The sequence below is a fragment of the Pituophis catenifer genome, unplaced genomic scaffold (assembly GCF_029215685.1).
Source record: "Pituophis catenifer annectens isolate HBS135680 unplaced genomic scaffold, rPitCat1.0.hap2 SCAF_7, whole genome shotgun sequence".
NCBI classification, from domain to species: Eukaryota; Metazoa; Chordata; class Lepidosauria; order Squamata; family Colubridae; genus Pituophis; species Pituophis catenifer.
The window spans coordinates 66586921-66604405 of record NW_027256887.1 but is presented as its reverse complement, the minus strand read 5'-3'; the positions used below and the strand labels follow the sequence as shown (position 1 = coordinate 66604405).

Here is a 17485-nt window from a genome sequence, read left to right as displayed (position 1 = left end):
CCAGTTAGCTAAGTTTCTGCAACATGATTATGCTGTCCAGTCTTTACCTGGTTTGCCAGTTGCTTTGAAGTTCAGGACGTATGTGATATTAATGGGTATGAACAATTTTGTCTTTTCTTCCCAGTGATGAAACATTTAAAAATCTGTTCAGATTTATTAGCTCTGATTTATGGGAAATGATCAATGCAAGCTACATTTTTCAGCAAGGCAGTAAAGTATTCTCAACACAGTGCACCAACTCCTATTTTCATGAAAATGATACATGGGTTCTTTTGGCACCCTTTTTGCTCTCATTGTGACATTCAGATTGCAAGGAAGTGGATCGTAAACTGCTTGCTCTGATAGGAGGCATTGCCTTTTATGTTCTTTACATTAGCAACATCAGAGTAAGCTGGGAGTGAGAGGTCAGCAGCTTTAAGCCTGTGATTTAAGAGGATTGCAATTAATGTCCTTCAGAATTAGAGACAGTTGAGTGGATAAGGTCTGTTTTTAGGAATAGTGTGTATGTCTGTGTCACTGTATGGATTGTATGTATGGGCATGTGCAGCTAGCTTAACTGAACACTGAGTCCAATGGATGAGCAGAAATGGACCAAATTTCTGATGATCTAATTGGTTAGCTAGTGATTGGTTTGTATGGCCTGTAACAAGTATTCATGCAGGATTTTACTGTGGGTGGAAGGGCCAACCTGATACGTACTTGGATAAACTTGGGGAGGTTTCAGTCTTGGAAATGTGCTCACTTACGTTTTAAGTAAGATACCAGTAAGGCAGGGAGAGTGGCTATTATCATTCAGAAGATTCTTGTGTTCTTTCAGAGATGCTGCTTCAGAGATAACTGACTGCAGTTGGTATGTGTGATTGTGTCCAAATGGTGGTGAATTCCTCTTTGAACAAGGGCTTAGTTCCATCTCCTGTAAAGAAATTAGATGTCTGCCTCTTCCTCAAGAATCCATTGATGGATCCAGTGGTATTAGATAATTTCCAACATGTCTCCAAGCCTTCCTATCCTGAAAAAAGTTGTTAAGAAGATGGTCAAGCTGCAGATTCAAAGCCCTCTGGAAGAAGAAATTTACTATATGGACCTCTTTATGTTTCCCTGTTTTCTCTTGAGAATGTGGAATCAATTTCCACATAATTCTAACTACGGCCAATCTTAAAAACCTGAAAATACTAAAAATCAAATATATGGAAAAATTATGATACAGAAATAGTAGTAGTAGTAGTAGTAGTAGTAGTAGTAACTTTATTCTGATGATCAAACAACTGTGCCTTAATTTTTCTCTTTGTTCTCCATTCAAATCTTATCTCAATAAAGTTTCAGTATTTTTCTGGGATTAAGTTTGGATGGCTTCCTTGAGAACCCCCAGGACAAAAGAGCAGGATATAACTTGAATAAATCTATGATCATGAATCATTTTAAGATTTGTCTCTTCAAAGCATCACACAGCTGCATTTTTCCTATTCTATAGCCTGTGCTATAGCTTCAGGGATGATTGAATCAGAGAATTTGTCTTTTCCAATTAACTTTAATAGAAGTCTATATCCAGCACAGATCTTCTATGAAATTCAATAGGTATTGTCCCAATGCATACCCAGGAAAAGTTGTGAAAGAGGAACAAGAAAATACAGACTATTACAGACAGTTACTGAGCTAGGAGAGCTTTTCTTATGTATGGAACCTTTTGATGATAGATTGTTGAATTTACGCTTATAGAAAGTTAAGAACATATACCTGGTAATTTACTGTTATGGTAGCTTCTTCTGTGGTTGCAGCTGGGACTGATTCTTCCTGCATTCTTTTCCTTAAGTAGTAGCATGCAAGTAGGCCCCAAGATGGCAGCAATGGATGATATAGTATAGATTGAAGATTTTTCTGTTTTTATTTCTTGGACCACCAAAAGTTCTTAATGCTTATTTAGAACTGGAATTATTAAATTCCATTCTTTATAAAGGAGAACTGGTGACATGTTGGTTGCTCATGCAAAAGCATGGTAAAATCTCAGATCTAATTTTCTAGAGCATCATTTAGAATTTTTCATATTTCTATGTTCACCAAACTTGCAAGTTGGATTATAAAGATATAATGGCTTTAATCTTTTTATCTGTGTTTTATAGCTTTCAAGACAGCTGGTTCAAACAAAACACTAATGTTTTCAAGTAATTCCCAGCAAAAGGGCTTTTTTAATATAGCATATGTACAAGCATATGGAAAATGTTATTTTTAAAATTAAAATAACTGCATCTATATAATTGCATGACAATTCAATTGGTCTGTGGGATTGGTTTAGTATTATAAGCTAACTGGCCTTTTTATATGACTAGAATTTTATATGCTTATCCAAATTAATATTACATAAACAACTACAAATCATCTGTGAGACCTTAGCAGCTGCTCTCATCCCACAAAATAATTTGACCCTAAACCCCAAAGTATTCAGAAACATTCTTCACAGTCTGTTTTGATGGGCACCACTTCAAAGTGACTGTGGTTTAAAAATATGCTGCTATTTTGGTGTCCACTTGTGTGGGATAAAATTTCCCATCAGCAATAGTAAGACTGTAATAAGACACCGGGAAAAAATAGATATATAGAGAATGTTCAAGGTATATTTTTTCTGGAAAACATATGTGATGATGAAATAACTTTTAGAAATCTTTTTTTATTTGAAATAATTCTGGCTAATGAAATACAGAAATCAGAGCATTGGATAGAACAAATCCCAAGCAGTAGGCTTTTTACAGCAGATTAGATATCAGTTTAAAAATGAAAGTTGTGTCCCTTATGAGCCACCATGCACAGCTGGTTAGTTATATTGGCCTGATGGATCATATTATGCACATTAAGTGCATGATCTGCAATATTAGTACACATATGTCAAAGAACTGAATCTTTATAGTTTTTACTTATGCTTTTTCAGATGTCCCATAACTCATTTCATAACCTTGCCTTGTACCTGCTGAACATGCACCCCAATAACTTACTTGGTTTTTATATTTAGCAGACATAGGCCATCATTAAGAGTGAAATGTGGACCATTGGGGCTCTTTCTTGTGTATATATGTATCTATGTCCATATATATGTTTGTAGGTCCTCTTCAAATTATCTCTGAATGCATGGCTGCTTGTAGATTGTGTCTAATAGTTGTGATCCCATTACTTGCATAATACATTGATGATAGGAATATACAGTTACATACACTTCTTTCTACAGGATTCTGCTTCATTTAGAATATTGTTTCCCAGTAGCAGATATGGCTTAGCCCAGCAGATTGTGCTAATATATCCATTATTTAAAAGCAAAAAATAACTTAGAAATAAGGAATATTCAGTTCCAGCAATAATTCTAGCAGCTCCAAATCCATGGCTATAAATGTATTTGTAAAAGCCTTATTTGATTCATTTGGCACAGTTGCAAGCTAATACTTGGGCCAGAAATAATAAGGTTAGAAGTGAGGCACATTTTTAAAAATATTCTAAAAAGGATAAAGCAGAAAAGCTCTCAAAATTACGAATTATCATATACATTGGATGCAGCCTTATTCTTTCAGGCTGTATATGTTTCTTTCAGCCCATCTCAACAGTGGAAAATATGCTCACATAGTGAGCCATATGTAGTAAATTAATGTAGTAATGTAAATGAATTTCACCGGTTTTCTTTTTTTTTTGTTGTTGAAGGAAAATATCACATGCCTACTTTTGAGTCAAAGTGAAATTTAACAAGATAATGTATTTTTCTTGAATAAATATTTTTGTACAGTTAAAATCTAGATCATTGCTATTTAGTCAGTATTTGATGAAATAGTAAGACAATTTTGCCAGGAAAAGAGAAATGATTAAAACATTTCATTTAACCTTTTTAAAGTTACTGCAAACTCCTCTAAATTGTGCAAGTTTGTTTTAACTATTATTAATCTAAAGAGTTTAAGGATATACAAACCTCTTGAGAGACTCTACTTTTCTTACAGAAATTCATTATAACCGCTCAAATGTTCTGACTCAATATGTACCTGACAAGTTCACTATAAAGTATTATTTTAGATTTATAGCCTGCATTTATTTTGTACTACATTTAATTTGTATTACTCCAAAATGCTACTGTCTCCCTTTTCTCCACAATAGTCTTGTGAAGTGGGTTGGACCTGGGGGAGAATTACTAGCTCAAAGTCACTTATCTTGGCTTTCACACTGTAATTCAGTTTCTCCTCATTTCTACTACAGAACATTAACCATTTAGTTTTGGTTCAGAATCTTAAATCAAATTGCTATCTACTACTTAAAGATTGTTAGTCTGATGGAATGTAGTGTAGGAAGTTAGCATCCACCCCTCTCCTAGGAAAATGAAATATTCTAGGAAATATTAAAAAGGCAGAATATTGTATTTTCCGTAAAGGAGAAACATGTTTTAAAGACAAAGCAGCTTCCTGCCCCCCTCCCCTTTGTCAATGGGCCATTAAGGCCTGAGCCAGTCTATTCTACATAACAAAGATCTACCTCCTTCAGGCATAGAAGACCCATAATAGGAATCGCAAAGCCCTTTCATTACATCACCACCCAGCAAGGCTCAACCAAACTTGGACTCAAAGACAGCCTACAAAGTTAGCTAAGACCCCTGCCCCCTGGGAGTCTGACAACCAATCAGGATGCATTTGTTGCCACAGGAACAGGAAGCAAGTTCAAGGCCAATAAATCTCTCTCCGTCTCTCATCCATGTACTTTTTGCCCAGGACCTCAAAACCATATGGTCCTATCCACCATTAAACCATCTTTCCAAACAGCCTCCATATTTCCAGTGTTTTCTTCCCACTTGGAACTGAACCCAGGTGGACATTTCTTTCAGCCCAACAATAGTAAGGAGATGGATTTCCAGGAGGAAGGAGATACATTTCAGAGGAGTAAGAGGCACCTCAGACCAGATGTGTGAGAGGAAGAGGGTGAAGACATCCTCTCTCTAATAGCTCACAGAGAATATTGCAGGTGCAAATAGTAGAGTGCTCAGTCTGGCAAGATTTTGTCTATAGGCATAAAGAACTCAGCATGGAAGAATCAGCGTGTCATTCTTGGTTTTGGGCCTGATAGTCTCTATGCTTTGTATAATGATTCTCTCCTGTCTTCAGCAACATATAATTTTCTATTCCACTAAAGAGCTAAGTTTGCCACTTATTGTACTAGCTGAGCTGAAAAGCCCTCTTGGCAAATATGATGTGTTGAAAGAAAGCACTAAGGAAACATGCTGATACCATGCTTTGTGGCATCTACCCTGTTTCCCCCAAAATAAGACATCCCCTGATAATAAGCCCAATGGGGCTTTTGAACGCATGGTAATAAGGCCAAGTGCTTATTTCAGGGTTCAAAAAAATATAAGACAGGGTCTTATTTTGGGGGGAACACAGTTGATCAAGGCTGTCAAACTCACAGCCTGTGGGCCAGATGCATCACGCGCTGGCCACGTCCATGCCGGGTTTAGCGGGGGGGGGGGGGAGTCCCAATACATAACATGATGCTGCCATGACATCAGAGTTTGATAGCCATGATCTAGATTATCTCATAGTGGTATATTTATTTACTAGAAGAAGAGATCACTAGGTATTTCAAGGCTATAGCTATTGAAATTTACACAAAGTGGTAAATTTCATGGACTTATTATTACTATTATAATGGTTGGTTGCATAACCAGATTTGGCATTTTTACCCATCTATTGAGTTTTTCCCAAGGACCTGGGATAGGCAGATGTTATTGTTTAATAATATTAAAGATATTGTCACAGGATATATGCTGTTCTAATAAAGCTGCTTTTTGCAATTGACTAATGGTGATTTCAGCAATGCTGATAGTGTTCAAGTGGTGCTCCAGGTGTTTTGTGATTGCACCCAAAGCACCTGTTACTATTGGGCTTCCTTTGCTTTTATTTTGCCACAAGTCACAACTACTTTGCAGGTCTTTATATTTTGTGATTATTTTCTCCAGTTCATTATTTTCTATTTTGCTGTCTCTGGGAACTGCGTGTCCATTATCCAGACTTGTTTTGTCTGTCTTATGAACAGTTGTGAAGTCTGGATTGTGTGCAAAATTCTTGTCTGTTTGAGTACTAAAGTCCCAGAGCAGTTTAACTTCTAATTATTTTTATTATAATAATTATGGTTAGTTATATTATTATTAGCAGTGGTAATATTTCAAGTATAAATCAAGCAGTATTTCTACACACTGCATTCTGCAAACTGAAATTTTAAAAGTCTAGCCACTATTCTCTTTCATTTATGCTATTTGAAAATGAGCTATTAGTAAGGATAAATTAGAGAATGAAGATGCTATTCACTTGATCTGTCTTCTTTTATTGTAGTTATCCGGGCCAAGGTAGTGGGCAAGAAACTTATGAAAGATGGACCATTTGGAACAATGCGATACACTGTCAAACAAATGAAGGTGAGTGAACAGATGCCAGTCATATTTAGTTGAAACAACAAAGCATTTTCACAGATCATCAGGGAAGTCATTCAATCCCCTTAGCTCATACCTATCCCAAATAATGAATGACTTGGATAATTTTGTGAATAAGCAGAGGTGATTTCCCACATGTAAGCTATTCTTTTTTCTCTATGCGGTGTTATGCTAAATTACATATACATAGAAATACCTAGCTATTTGTGTTAATTGATTCTTTCCAATTTGACAAATTTTCAGGTGTATAGAAACAATTGTTTATAATTTACACTCATTAACAGTTTAGCAAAATAAGTCTTTTCGACTTATTTGGCCTTAGAAGTAGGAGGAATCTGTCTCTCCCTAAAAGTGAAAAGGAGATAATAATTTTATGGTTAAAAATTACTGATTTCAGCATAGAATCTTAAGTATAATCACCTAATTTCATCTGACTAACAGAAATTAGATCAAAATAGACAAACATTTTTGCAATAAACAGTTGAGTATAGAAAGGAGTATTAGGAGAACATGGGAGTTTGATCTTTTGCCCCTGGCTCCTTCTGTTTGCATTATATTTCTATTCCTAAGTTGATTTAGGAGAGAAGTAACATCATGACTTCTGTGAAACGGGGCTAGATTAAAGTTTCTTATTACTTGCCATTGTTAACTTGTCTTGCCCTGCTCTGCCAGATGGACCAGGTGTGTGTATACAGATGATATATTTAACACTTCCCTCTATAAAATAATTTAAATGGAGCTTAATTTCTTGTTTTTAATCATTTGAAGGGAAAATATTCTTCACAAAGTCCACCCTTGCCAGGACAGCCACAATCTCATCTGTCTCCTTGAGTTCTAAGTCTATAGAATGAACTAATGGCTAAATGTATCCTGCAGTCATTGTAGAAATTATATTAAAAGGCATTTATGTTTCCCTCTAGGAGATAGGAGAAAAATAACTAATAAAACAAACAAAAAAAAAAGTTTCCTAATACTCATATACTCAACAGATTGGGTAAGTATAGTAGTGATATTAAGAGAGAGTAGAAAAGATTTGGTAGGTTGACCAAATTTCATCAATTAGCTGAAAGCAGGAAGGTTTTACACAGAAGAAAAGATATATTAGCTGGTGGGATTCTTGGTGCTTGGTTGTTTTCTTACAGACATTTCACTACTAGCACTGATGATGTTACCTAGTTGGGTAATGAAACATCTACAATAAAACAACCAAGGTTAGAGAATACCAAGGATCCCACAATTCAAATCTGAACAACAAATATTATTTTCTATTGATATACGTTGTTTTTCTGAAAATAAGACTGTCTTATATTTTTTTGAACCCTGAAATAAATGCTTGGCCTTATTGACATGTGCTCAAAAGCCCGATTGGGCTTATTATCAGGGGATGTCTTATTTTGGGGAAAACAGGGTATTAGTTTAATGCAAGGGATCTTTTCTTAATTTATTGCTTGACTTTATACATTTGATGCAACTAACCAACTCCTAGTGGAGCAAGTACAACATTTACTGAGGCAGGACAGGAACGTCAAAATAACAGCTATTTCATTCACAGTGTTCATGCAGCCTGCCTCCTACCACTAGATTTTATAGAGATTGTATTCCTTGTCTAGGCTGCCTTATAATATTTCAATTTTAAAAGAGCCGATTCTGCATAATAAAATAAACTTCATTATCATACATCTTTCTCTGAGGGTCAAAGTAGATGTTCTGCAATTAAATGTATATTTCAGTATACTCTAGATCACAATTTATGGAAACGTATTAAAACAAATGACTGATTTGTTCATCACATTTTATTTCATTAAGAAATATTGCTTAGTTTGTGACAGTGTGATGCAGTGGTTAGGGAGATAGAAAGGGATAGGGAGTTTCAGTTCTATTTTCAACCATAGCAACACAATAGTAATTTCAAGCCAGTCACTGTCTCCCAGAATATCATACCTCATAGGATTGTTGTGAGAATAAATGTTGAGGAAATAATATTATTTATCCTGTCTTAGACTTTTGTAGCATCGATCAGTATAACAAACAAATGAATCTAAAATTTATAAAATAAGCTCTGAAACTCTTAATTTTTTCGGCAGAATGAGTTAACAAGTGTCCCATTTGTTTTTTGTTTTTGTTTTCCAACAAGTCTGATAGTGAGAAACTTAGATGAAGCTCCTTGTGTAGTTTAGAAATAATTGGACCTGGTTGAAGCCTGGTTAGATTTCACTTGCTCATTCTGAAGAAAAAAACCCCTTCCCTCCTCCTTCATGTTGGCTCTTTTCTGTACTCCCAGCGTAATAAACAGACTTCATTTGAACCTGTTGCTCTGGACATTCCTTTGTTAACTGACTTCTTATGTAATGTTAAAAATCTGCTCTGGTTTATTTTTCTTGGCTGTTACATCTCAGTCATAAGACTAGCTTAATGTCTTTAGAAGAATGAGGATTAAAAAAAAAATAATAGACTTTGGCAGTAACTGTAGAAACCTGAAACATATTACACAAAGTAATTTAGTGATTGAGCAAAATAGCTGCTTGCCTGCCTCCTAATAACAGTAATTCTGTTTATTGTCTTTCCATCTTAGTATAAAGGCTGTGAGCAAGCAGAGATGGTTTTGTAGGCCATTACAAACCAGTGTTGACATTCCTCCTTACCCTTGAGTAGAATTTTACCCTGTAAGGACAGATCCTATGAGTAGCAATGCTACCTTGATTGCCCTAACAAAAATATGAACCTGTGAGAAACTCTTGTTTAAATATATCTGAGAATGGAACAGGTTCCACAAGATTCTGCTCAAGGCTAATAAAAGTTGTCTGCTATTGTATATCTTGTATATCAGCGGCTTTCGATACCATTGACCATGGTATCCTTCTGGGACAACTAAGGAAGCTGGGAGTGGGAAGCACCGTGTTACGATGGTTCTCCTCCTATCTCTCTGGCTGGTCACAGTCGGTGTTGGTAGGAGGACAGAGGTCGACCCCTAGGCCCCTCGTTTGTGGGGTGCCTCAGGGCTCGGTCCTGTCTCCCCTCCTATTTAACATCTACATGAAGCCGCTGGGTGAGATCATCCGACGACATGGGGTGAGATATCAGCAATACGTGGATGATACCCAGCTGTATATCTCTACTCCGTGTCAATTCAGTGATGCAGTGGATGTGATGTGCCGGTGCCTGGAGGCTGTGAGGGTCTGGATGGGAGTCAACAGGCTCAGACTTAACCCAGACAAGACCGAGTGACTGTGGGTATTGCCTCCTAAAGATTATGTCGATTGTCCATCCTTGGTTCTGGGTGGGGGGAGAAATTGTCCCCCTCAGAACGGGCTCGCAATTTGGGTGTCCTCCTAGACTCACAGCTAAGATTAGAGCAATATCTGACTGCTGTGGCTAGGGGGACCTTTGCACAGGTTCGCCTGGTGCACCAATTGTGACCCTAATTGGATCGGGAGGCTCTCCTCACAGTCACTCATGCCTTTGTCACTTCACGGTTAGATTATTGCAACGCACGGTTAGATTATTGGGGCTACCCTTGAAAAGTGTTCGGAGACTACAGTTGGTCCAGAACGCAGCTGCGCGAGCTGTCGTGGGTGCACCTAGATACACCCACATTACACCAATTCTCCGCGAGCTGCACTGGCTCCCTATTGGTCTCCGGTCACAATTCAAGGTGTTGGTTATTACCTTTAAAGCCCTACATGGCTCAGGGCCAGGTTATCTTTGAGACCGCCTTCTGCCGCATAGCTCCCAGTGATCGGTAAGATCCCACAGAGTTGGTCTCCTCCGGGTCCCATCAGCTAAACAATGTCGGCTGGTGGGCCCGTGGGGGAGGGCCTTCTCTGTGGTTGCCCCAGCTCTCTGGAACCAGTTACCTCCTGAGGTCCGGACCATCCCCACCCTATAGGCCTTCCGAAAAGCGGTGAAGACCTGGCTTTTCCGGCAGGCCTGGGGCCGTTGATCTCGCTCTTGTGATCTGGCAAGATCCGGCCATGAATGGTGTGAATGAGTTTTTAATGTTTTTAATTTTTTAATGTCTTTTTATAATGATTTTTTAAATGTATTGTGAGCCGCCCTGATTCTTCAGAGAGGGGCGGCATATAAATTAAATTAAATTAAATTAAATTAATTAAATTAAATTAAATTAAATTAAATTAAATTAAATTAAATTAAATTAAATTAAATTAAATTAAATTAAATTAAATTAAATTAAATTAAATTAAATTATTAAATTAAATTAAATTAAATTAAATTATTAAATTAAATAATTAAATTAAATTAAATTAAATTAAATAAATTAAATTAAATTAAATTAAATTAAATTAAATTAAATTAAATTAAATTAAATAAATTAAATTAAAGAATCAAGGTTCTGTTTTTTTGTTTTTTTTTGAAGACTTTACAAATTTTTCTAGAACAAGAGAAAGCTAGATGCAACAGACAGTTTTTGAATGGAGTCAGGATATTTGTACTCTACAATTCTAACCCATTTATCTTAGCTGTGCTTCTTGGGATATTGGAAACTGTAGGCCATAATTCTGGACTCATCAGGGATACACATTCTTCTTAATATAAAGGCAGATGAGAGAGTAGCTGGATAATGGAAAAAGTGAGGGGTTTGGAGGTTTGTTAGTTTTGATTGCACTGCATTTCATTCTTGTGTGTTTGCTCTCTTTTTTGTAGATGTACAGAGGTTTTGACAAGATGCCACATGTTCAATACATCTACACTGAGGCCTCTGAAAGTCTTTGTGGAGTCAAGTTGGAGGTCAACAAGTATCAGTATATGATTACAGGTAAAAAACATAACAAATTTTCTGCTATGGTAAGCTTACAGGCTGTATCAGTTTCAGCTATTTTTAGAGGCAGAAGTTCAGCATTGGTGGATGCAATTTACAAGTATTTATTCCAGTCATTATATTGAGGTCTATTGTCATGCATACATTAGTCTGTTTTTCACTAATACAGTCATATTTTAAATTAGAAATCCTAAAAATTATGTATATCATCAAGAATCTGTTTTAAAGGGTGTGTGTTTAAGGCTTTTTAAAAACCCAGTAAATATTAGGACTTTCAACTCAGCTGGGTGTGCATTCCAAATAAATGAGGCAGCATATTTTAACCTCCTCTTAATTATAGGTTAAGATATCTTCTTTCCGAGGGATTTTTTTTAACAACATAAGTATTATATTTCTCTCATGCTGGTGATGATTAGGTCTTTGTTTTTAATCTAATTTATCTGCTTAATTGGCTTTTATTAGAGTTGTATCAGTAAAATACTCTCTATGACAAATTATTTAATTGCTCTTTCTAAACTTACTATAATTGGAAATGTTGGAAAATTTTGCATTAGAAAAGGACAGTCTTTAAGTTCTTTTTCTCCTAATAAATTAAGAAGTTATCTTGAGCTCTCAAATGAATGACACTGGAATTGATTTGTAGGTCGAGTTTATGATGGAAAGGTTTATACTGGACTGTGTAATCTGAATGAAAAGTGGGATCGATTGACCTTGTCTCAGCGCAAAGGATTAAACCATCGTTACCATCTAGGTTGTGGCTGCAAGGTAAGAGATGTCTCTGCCAACCTGATACATTTGAAATGTTTATTATTTATTTAATCAAGGTGTATATAATTGAACAGTTGACACATATTTCAGGGAGCCATTCATTAATAAACAACTCAGCTCAATAAAAAATACAGTAAAACAAATAGTAAACATAATCCCAAACAGAATTTATTTATTTTATTTATTTTACTTCAAATTTATATACCGCCCTTCTCCCTGGGGACTCAGGGTGGTGTACACATAAATCACATATGCATCACATAAAATGCTGTGAAAAAAATCACCCTAAGCTCATACCACTCCTAGATGCAATGCCAGTGAGAAAAAAAATAGCACTTTAATACCTTTCAAAAGGAAGATAGGAGCAGGTCCAACCAAATTTTGGGTGGGGGTCTTATTAAGAGTAAGGGAAGTAACAGAAAAGGCCTGTCTCCTGGGTTCAACTAGATGATGTTGCCAAATAATGAGACCGAGATAATGTCTTTCTTGTCAGGTCGTGTAGGAATGATCAGGGATAGATGATTGTGAATGTAACCTGGCCCTGTGCCATGAAGGGCTTTATAAGAAAGAACTGACACCTAGAAGCACAATGGTAAACACTGCAGTTAGTGAAGTAGAGATGCTACATGGGTGTGCTGAGGTATATCAGTAACTACCATGCTTCTGCGCTCTGGACCAGTTGGAAGTTTTTGAATGGTCATCTAAATATGGCCTCATGTGTAGAGCATATTGAGGTAGTCTAATTGTGAGGTGAATAATGCACATGTGAGGATAAACAGGTACTCCTGACTAAAACTGTTGCATAAGATGGAGTTGTGCAATGTTCCTTTGCACTACAGCTGCCATCTGCTCTTCATGCAGGTGTTGCGAGTCTAGCAGTACATCCAAATTACTCACTGTTTATGGTAGTGCAACCATATCCAGAATCAAAGATTGAGCGATGTGTCAATGGATGACCTCACCAAGTGATTTTATGTAGATGTTAAGCAGAAATGTGGAAATAACTATTGCTCGAGTATAAAGTAACAGCCATATGATGAATGAAGGCGAATATATATGTCCCAGGATAATATTGCTGAATCCAATCTGGATTGCTCACCGGTGATTGACCCAGATTGGATCCTTTAACAGCCATATCTTTGCCATTTACCAATATTGACTGGAACTGGCCCCAGATGAAGGATGAGAACAGCGCAACGCCCTGTTTCTGCCTCCCAATCCTCTGAACTAATCCAAAAAGATACTATGATACTAAGATACTATGATTAATATTCTGGGATAGATGGTTCAAAAAGACAACAAAAAGGAATTGTACTCCCTTGGTGAAAATCTGGGAAGAAAATGATGCCTGCAAGTTTCAGAAACTTATTGGTATTATAATGTTGCTTTCATACTAGGATTAGGATTTCCAGACTTAATAAATCACCAGATGGTTTAAAATATTGAAAATGAGATTAAAAATGGATTGAAATAATTCTTATCTTGACTAATCTAGTGGAATATGCTACTTTTTGTATATAAAAATAACAATAGCAATAGTAGTTAGACTTATATACCACTTCACAGTGCTTTACATTCCCCTCTAAGCTGTTTACAAAATCAGCATATTGTCCCCAACTATCTGGGTCCTCATTTTACCAATCTCAGAAGAATGGAAGAATGAGTCAACATTGACCCGATCATAATCAAACTGCCGACAGCTGGCAGTCAGCAGAATACAGCAATACTGCATTCTAACCACTGCCCCACCATGGCTCAGAAGATATATATGAGCACAAAAGTTAATTATACAGTTTTAAAGTGTCTGATTAATTCAACAGCTTTCATTTGTTTTGTTTTGTAATTATAGATTAAGCCCTGCTACTATCTTCCTTGCTTTGTGACCTCCAAGAATGAATGCCTCTGGACAGACATGCTTTCCAGCTTTGGTCAACCAGGATACCAGTCAAAGCATTATGCTTGCATCAAACACAAAGATGGCTACTGCAGCTGGTATAGAGGATGGGCACCACCTGATAAAACCATCATCAATGCAACTGACCCCTGAAATTCCATTTGTCTTTCTTTCCTGTTCTTTTCTTCCCATGTGGCTGAGCATTCTTTGGACACTAACGCATATTTGATCATGATGGCAACCATGATATTAGTGCCTGTTTCTTGCAATTTTTAGCACTTCGAACTGTTGTGATTTTTAAATCTATGCTGTCTTAACTCTTTTTTAAAATTATCTTTTAAAAAATTGCTCTCATCCCATGTTGATCAAATATTTATCTGGTGTGTGAACAGAAGTTCCCAGATGATCAAGGGAGCTTTTGCTTAAAGTTTTTATAGCACTATACATATAGCAATATATATTTTTGTAGGAAAACACAAATCTCAAAAACTTCCTGATTAAAATTCTATTCCCTCCTCTTCATTTCCTGTGCTGCTGTTTTATTCTCACATTCAGTTCTCAGAGCAGGTAGCTATAAATGCAGCCAGTTGGGATTAATCACCATTGTGAGCCACATAATGAAGGGATGCAAAGAAAGCCATCATGCTTATGGAATATGGAGTATTTGGGAAAATTCCTTTGCATGAATTTAAAAGATTGCATACTTCAAAATACCTGTCCATTCCAATATGAATGTAGAAATTTCATGGCAGTTCTAGGTTTACACAGAAAATAAATTTCTTTTTTTAAAAAAAATCAAAATCAACTAAAATGAAGCTAATACATCTTCTAAATACAAATGTAGAACAAACCTGTTGAGAACCAAATCATCACCAGTTATTTTGTGGCTTTGATGTGGATGTAAAACTGCTTCTTCAATATTTGTTTTACACACAACTTTCCCAGAATGTTGTGGAGAGGGGACAAAGTTGGAGCACAGGAGGAAAGAAACAACCCTCCCTGGGACATATTGATGTAAGAAACCAGCTGCCCAAACACCGCTTTTACTGAACAAAAATGTATATAGATATAATGATATAAGCTATTTTTGACCGGGCATGATTTTATTTCATGCTATAAGTAATAAGAAGTTTCATGCTTTTGTTTCAAAAGAGCAACCATTCACATTCCAAGTCATTAGTTACTATTTTGTTTTTTTTTTAGTTTGAAAGCTACTGGAGTTCCAGTAATTTCTAAAGCGGTGATAATAATCTGTTTTTATTCCCTTCCCTGTGTGCTTGTTTTCCTTCTTGCCATCAAAATAAGGGCCAATGCAAACAATTGTTCTAAAACTGAAATATCCCCATGGTTCCCTATCCCCTTCCCTTAAAAATATACAATAGAATGGTAAAAGTGCCTTACTATTGTATGAATACTGGTTCAGCCTGTACTTTGAAAAGCATTTAATTTTTTTCATAGTTTTTCATGATGCGGTATTTTGTAAATTCTGTTATATAGGAATCTTTTCATAATACTTTATTCTCCTGTGAATATTGGCAAGGCAGTGAAAGATCGCTTCTTCATAATATTTTCCTACTCATTAATAGTGTGTTTATCAGTAGGCACAGTGAAAATAGAGAAGATGGGCAGGGAATATATTAAAACCTAACTTTTCCAGCCTTTAATGTAATTCTTAAAGAACTAGATCTATTAACTAAAATGATATTTTTATGGAGATTATTATGTATTCCACTGTTGACTACAGTTAAACAGCCCTATGGTTTGGGCTCACTATGCTTTCTAGAAGTAAGGAACTGGCTATTCTGCTTTCACTACAATCTTTATTACTATTATGAAAAGGTGTAATATAAAAATCTTTTAAAAGTAATTTAAGAGCGAAGTTTCTATTGGGGTTGGCAACTGCATAATTTACTGAGACTGTAGAATGGGTTAATACACTTACTACAAGCACATGTTCTGTTCTTTTGTGCTGTTATAATTTGTCTTAACATTATTTTCTGTCTTCAATTCATTCCTCCTAAAAAACAGAGCTGCCATAAGTTCAAAATTGTTCTAGTTTTTTCCTCAGTTGAACTGAATAAGTTTTTGTTATCAGAGAGGGCTTAATATTATTGCTAGAGCTTTCACAACCCAAGAGATGGCTGAGCAGGAATGAGGACATACAAACACACAAATCTATCACAACCTCACTGCAGACCCATATACCACATGGTTTCAGAAAAGTATCTGCTATATTTTCCACAACAGTATTTTTATGTTTATATTGTACAGTGTAAACGTTGCTAACAGTAGATTCAGAGTTGTTTCCATAAAAAAAGACTAATTTATATTGCAATCAGCCAAAATCATAAAAGCCAGCAATATGAATTGACCCATTTCTAGACACAAACTTGATTTAAGCTCAGATCTTAAAGGCAAGAAGAAAGCAGCTGTATCAGATTTTGATCTCTCCTTTCACTGAATGGCAGCTCTAGATTGTTATTTTCACTTATTAAGGTCATACCTGAATCGCCATAATACTGCAGTCAAAAAATGGTGAAAATCTCTCTTATGCTAAGAAAAAACATGTTTTTATTCAAGTTGTAATGTATCTCTGTATTTGTAAGAAATAAAATAGCATACCCATCCAATAAAATATATTTCTCTATGTAGGTGTTCTATTGTACACAAAGAACATAGAGTTATTTGAGGAAGAGTGATAGCTCAATCAACAATCCTCTCCTACTACAGGGTGGCTTGGTTCTTGGTTTTGTTTTAATAAGGAGGCAAAAAGACGGGGGAAAACCCAGCAAAAAATACATTTCTTTTGGGATGCCTTCAAAGTTTTCAGTGCTGAAACTTACTTTACAGTATTTTTTTTTAAAGAAAAGTGAGCCATCCAAAGTTTGATACAAGATGGGTGGCTATATAAATGTTTTAAGCAAACAAATAAAATATGGGCCTTTTTATTATTCCCATTGTACAGACTGTAATGTGGGATTTGAAATGGTAGTCTGACTCATATGTTCATCCAGTACACTTATCAGCAAGATGCCCTGAGTGCTTAGTTTTATATTTGATGTATGGGCCTGAGCCATTCTTGTTAAAGTCAACTGGTGTCTTTCCACTGATTCCAGAAGTTATAAGACCTGATATGTCCAATTATGAACTCATCTGCAAGGGATTCAATTTAGCATGTCTTTTTTTCTTCAGAAGGGAGTTGCATTAAATTTGATGGAGGTTATTCTCAGGAAAAGCATGCATATGACCGCAGAATTAGGATTTAATTCTATTTACACCTTAATAATAAACCCTACTGATTCCAACTTTTTTTTGTTTTGTAGAAACAGGCCTAGGACCAAGATGTAAAGAATTGTTTTATTTTTTGCATTACCATTGTTAGCAATTATGAACACTAGAGTGAAAATAAATGCAATCTAGGAGAAAGCTCCACCCCAAAAGGAATGTACTTTTTGCTTAGTTTAGTAGCACTGTTTACAGTTTTCCTCCTTGTTTTGTTATTTATAAATTTTATATTCATTGAATGTATATTGTCTTAAGGTAATAATGTTCACTTTTTATAGTGTACTTTTATTCTAAACAATAAAGTGTTTTATTTCTTACCACA

General features: G+C 35.8%; 2 protein-coding genes across 3 annotated transcripts in view; one reads left to right on the top strand and one right to left on the bottom strand.

Moving 5' to 3' along the window:
- Positions 1–17471, top strand: part of TIMP3 (TIMP metallopeptidase inhibitor 3) — a 40671-nt gene extending 23200 nt beyond the window's left edge. The window contains exons 2-5 of the mRNA XM_070947614.1: positions 6342–6424; positions 11102–11213; positions 11860–11981; positions 13834–17471. Of these exons, the coding sequence (XP_070803715.1) occupies positions 6342–6424; positions 11102–11213; positions 11860–11981; positions 13834–14031 (515 nt within the window). The 3' untranslated portion in view covers positions 14032–17471. The remainder of the gene's footprint in view (positions 1–6341; positions 6425–11101; positions 11214–11859; positions 11982–13833) is intronic.
- The window catches only part of SYN3 (synapsin III), a 177191-nt gene that overhangs the window by 122372 nt on the left and 37334 nt on the right, over positions 1–17485 (bottom strand). The window lies entirely within an intron of this gene.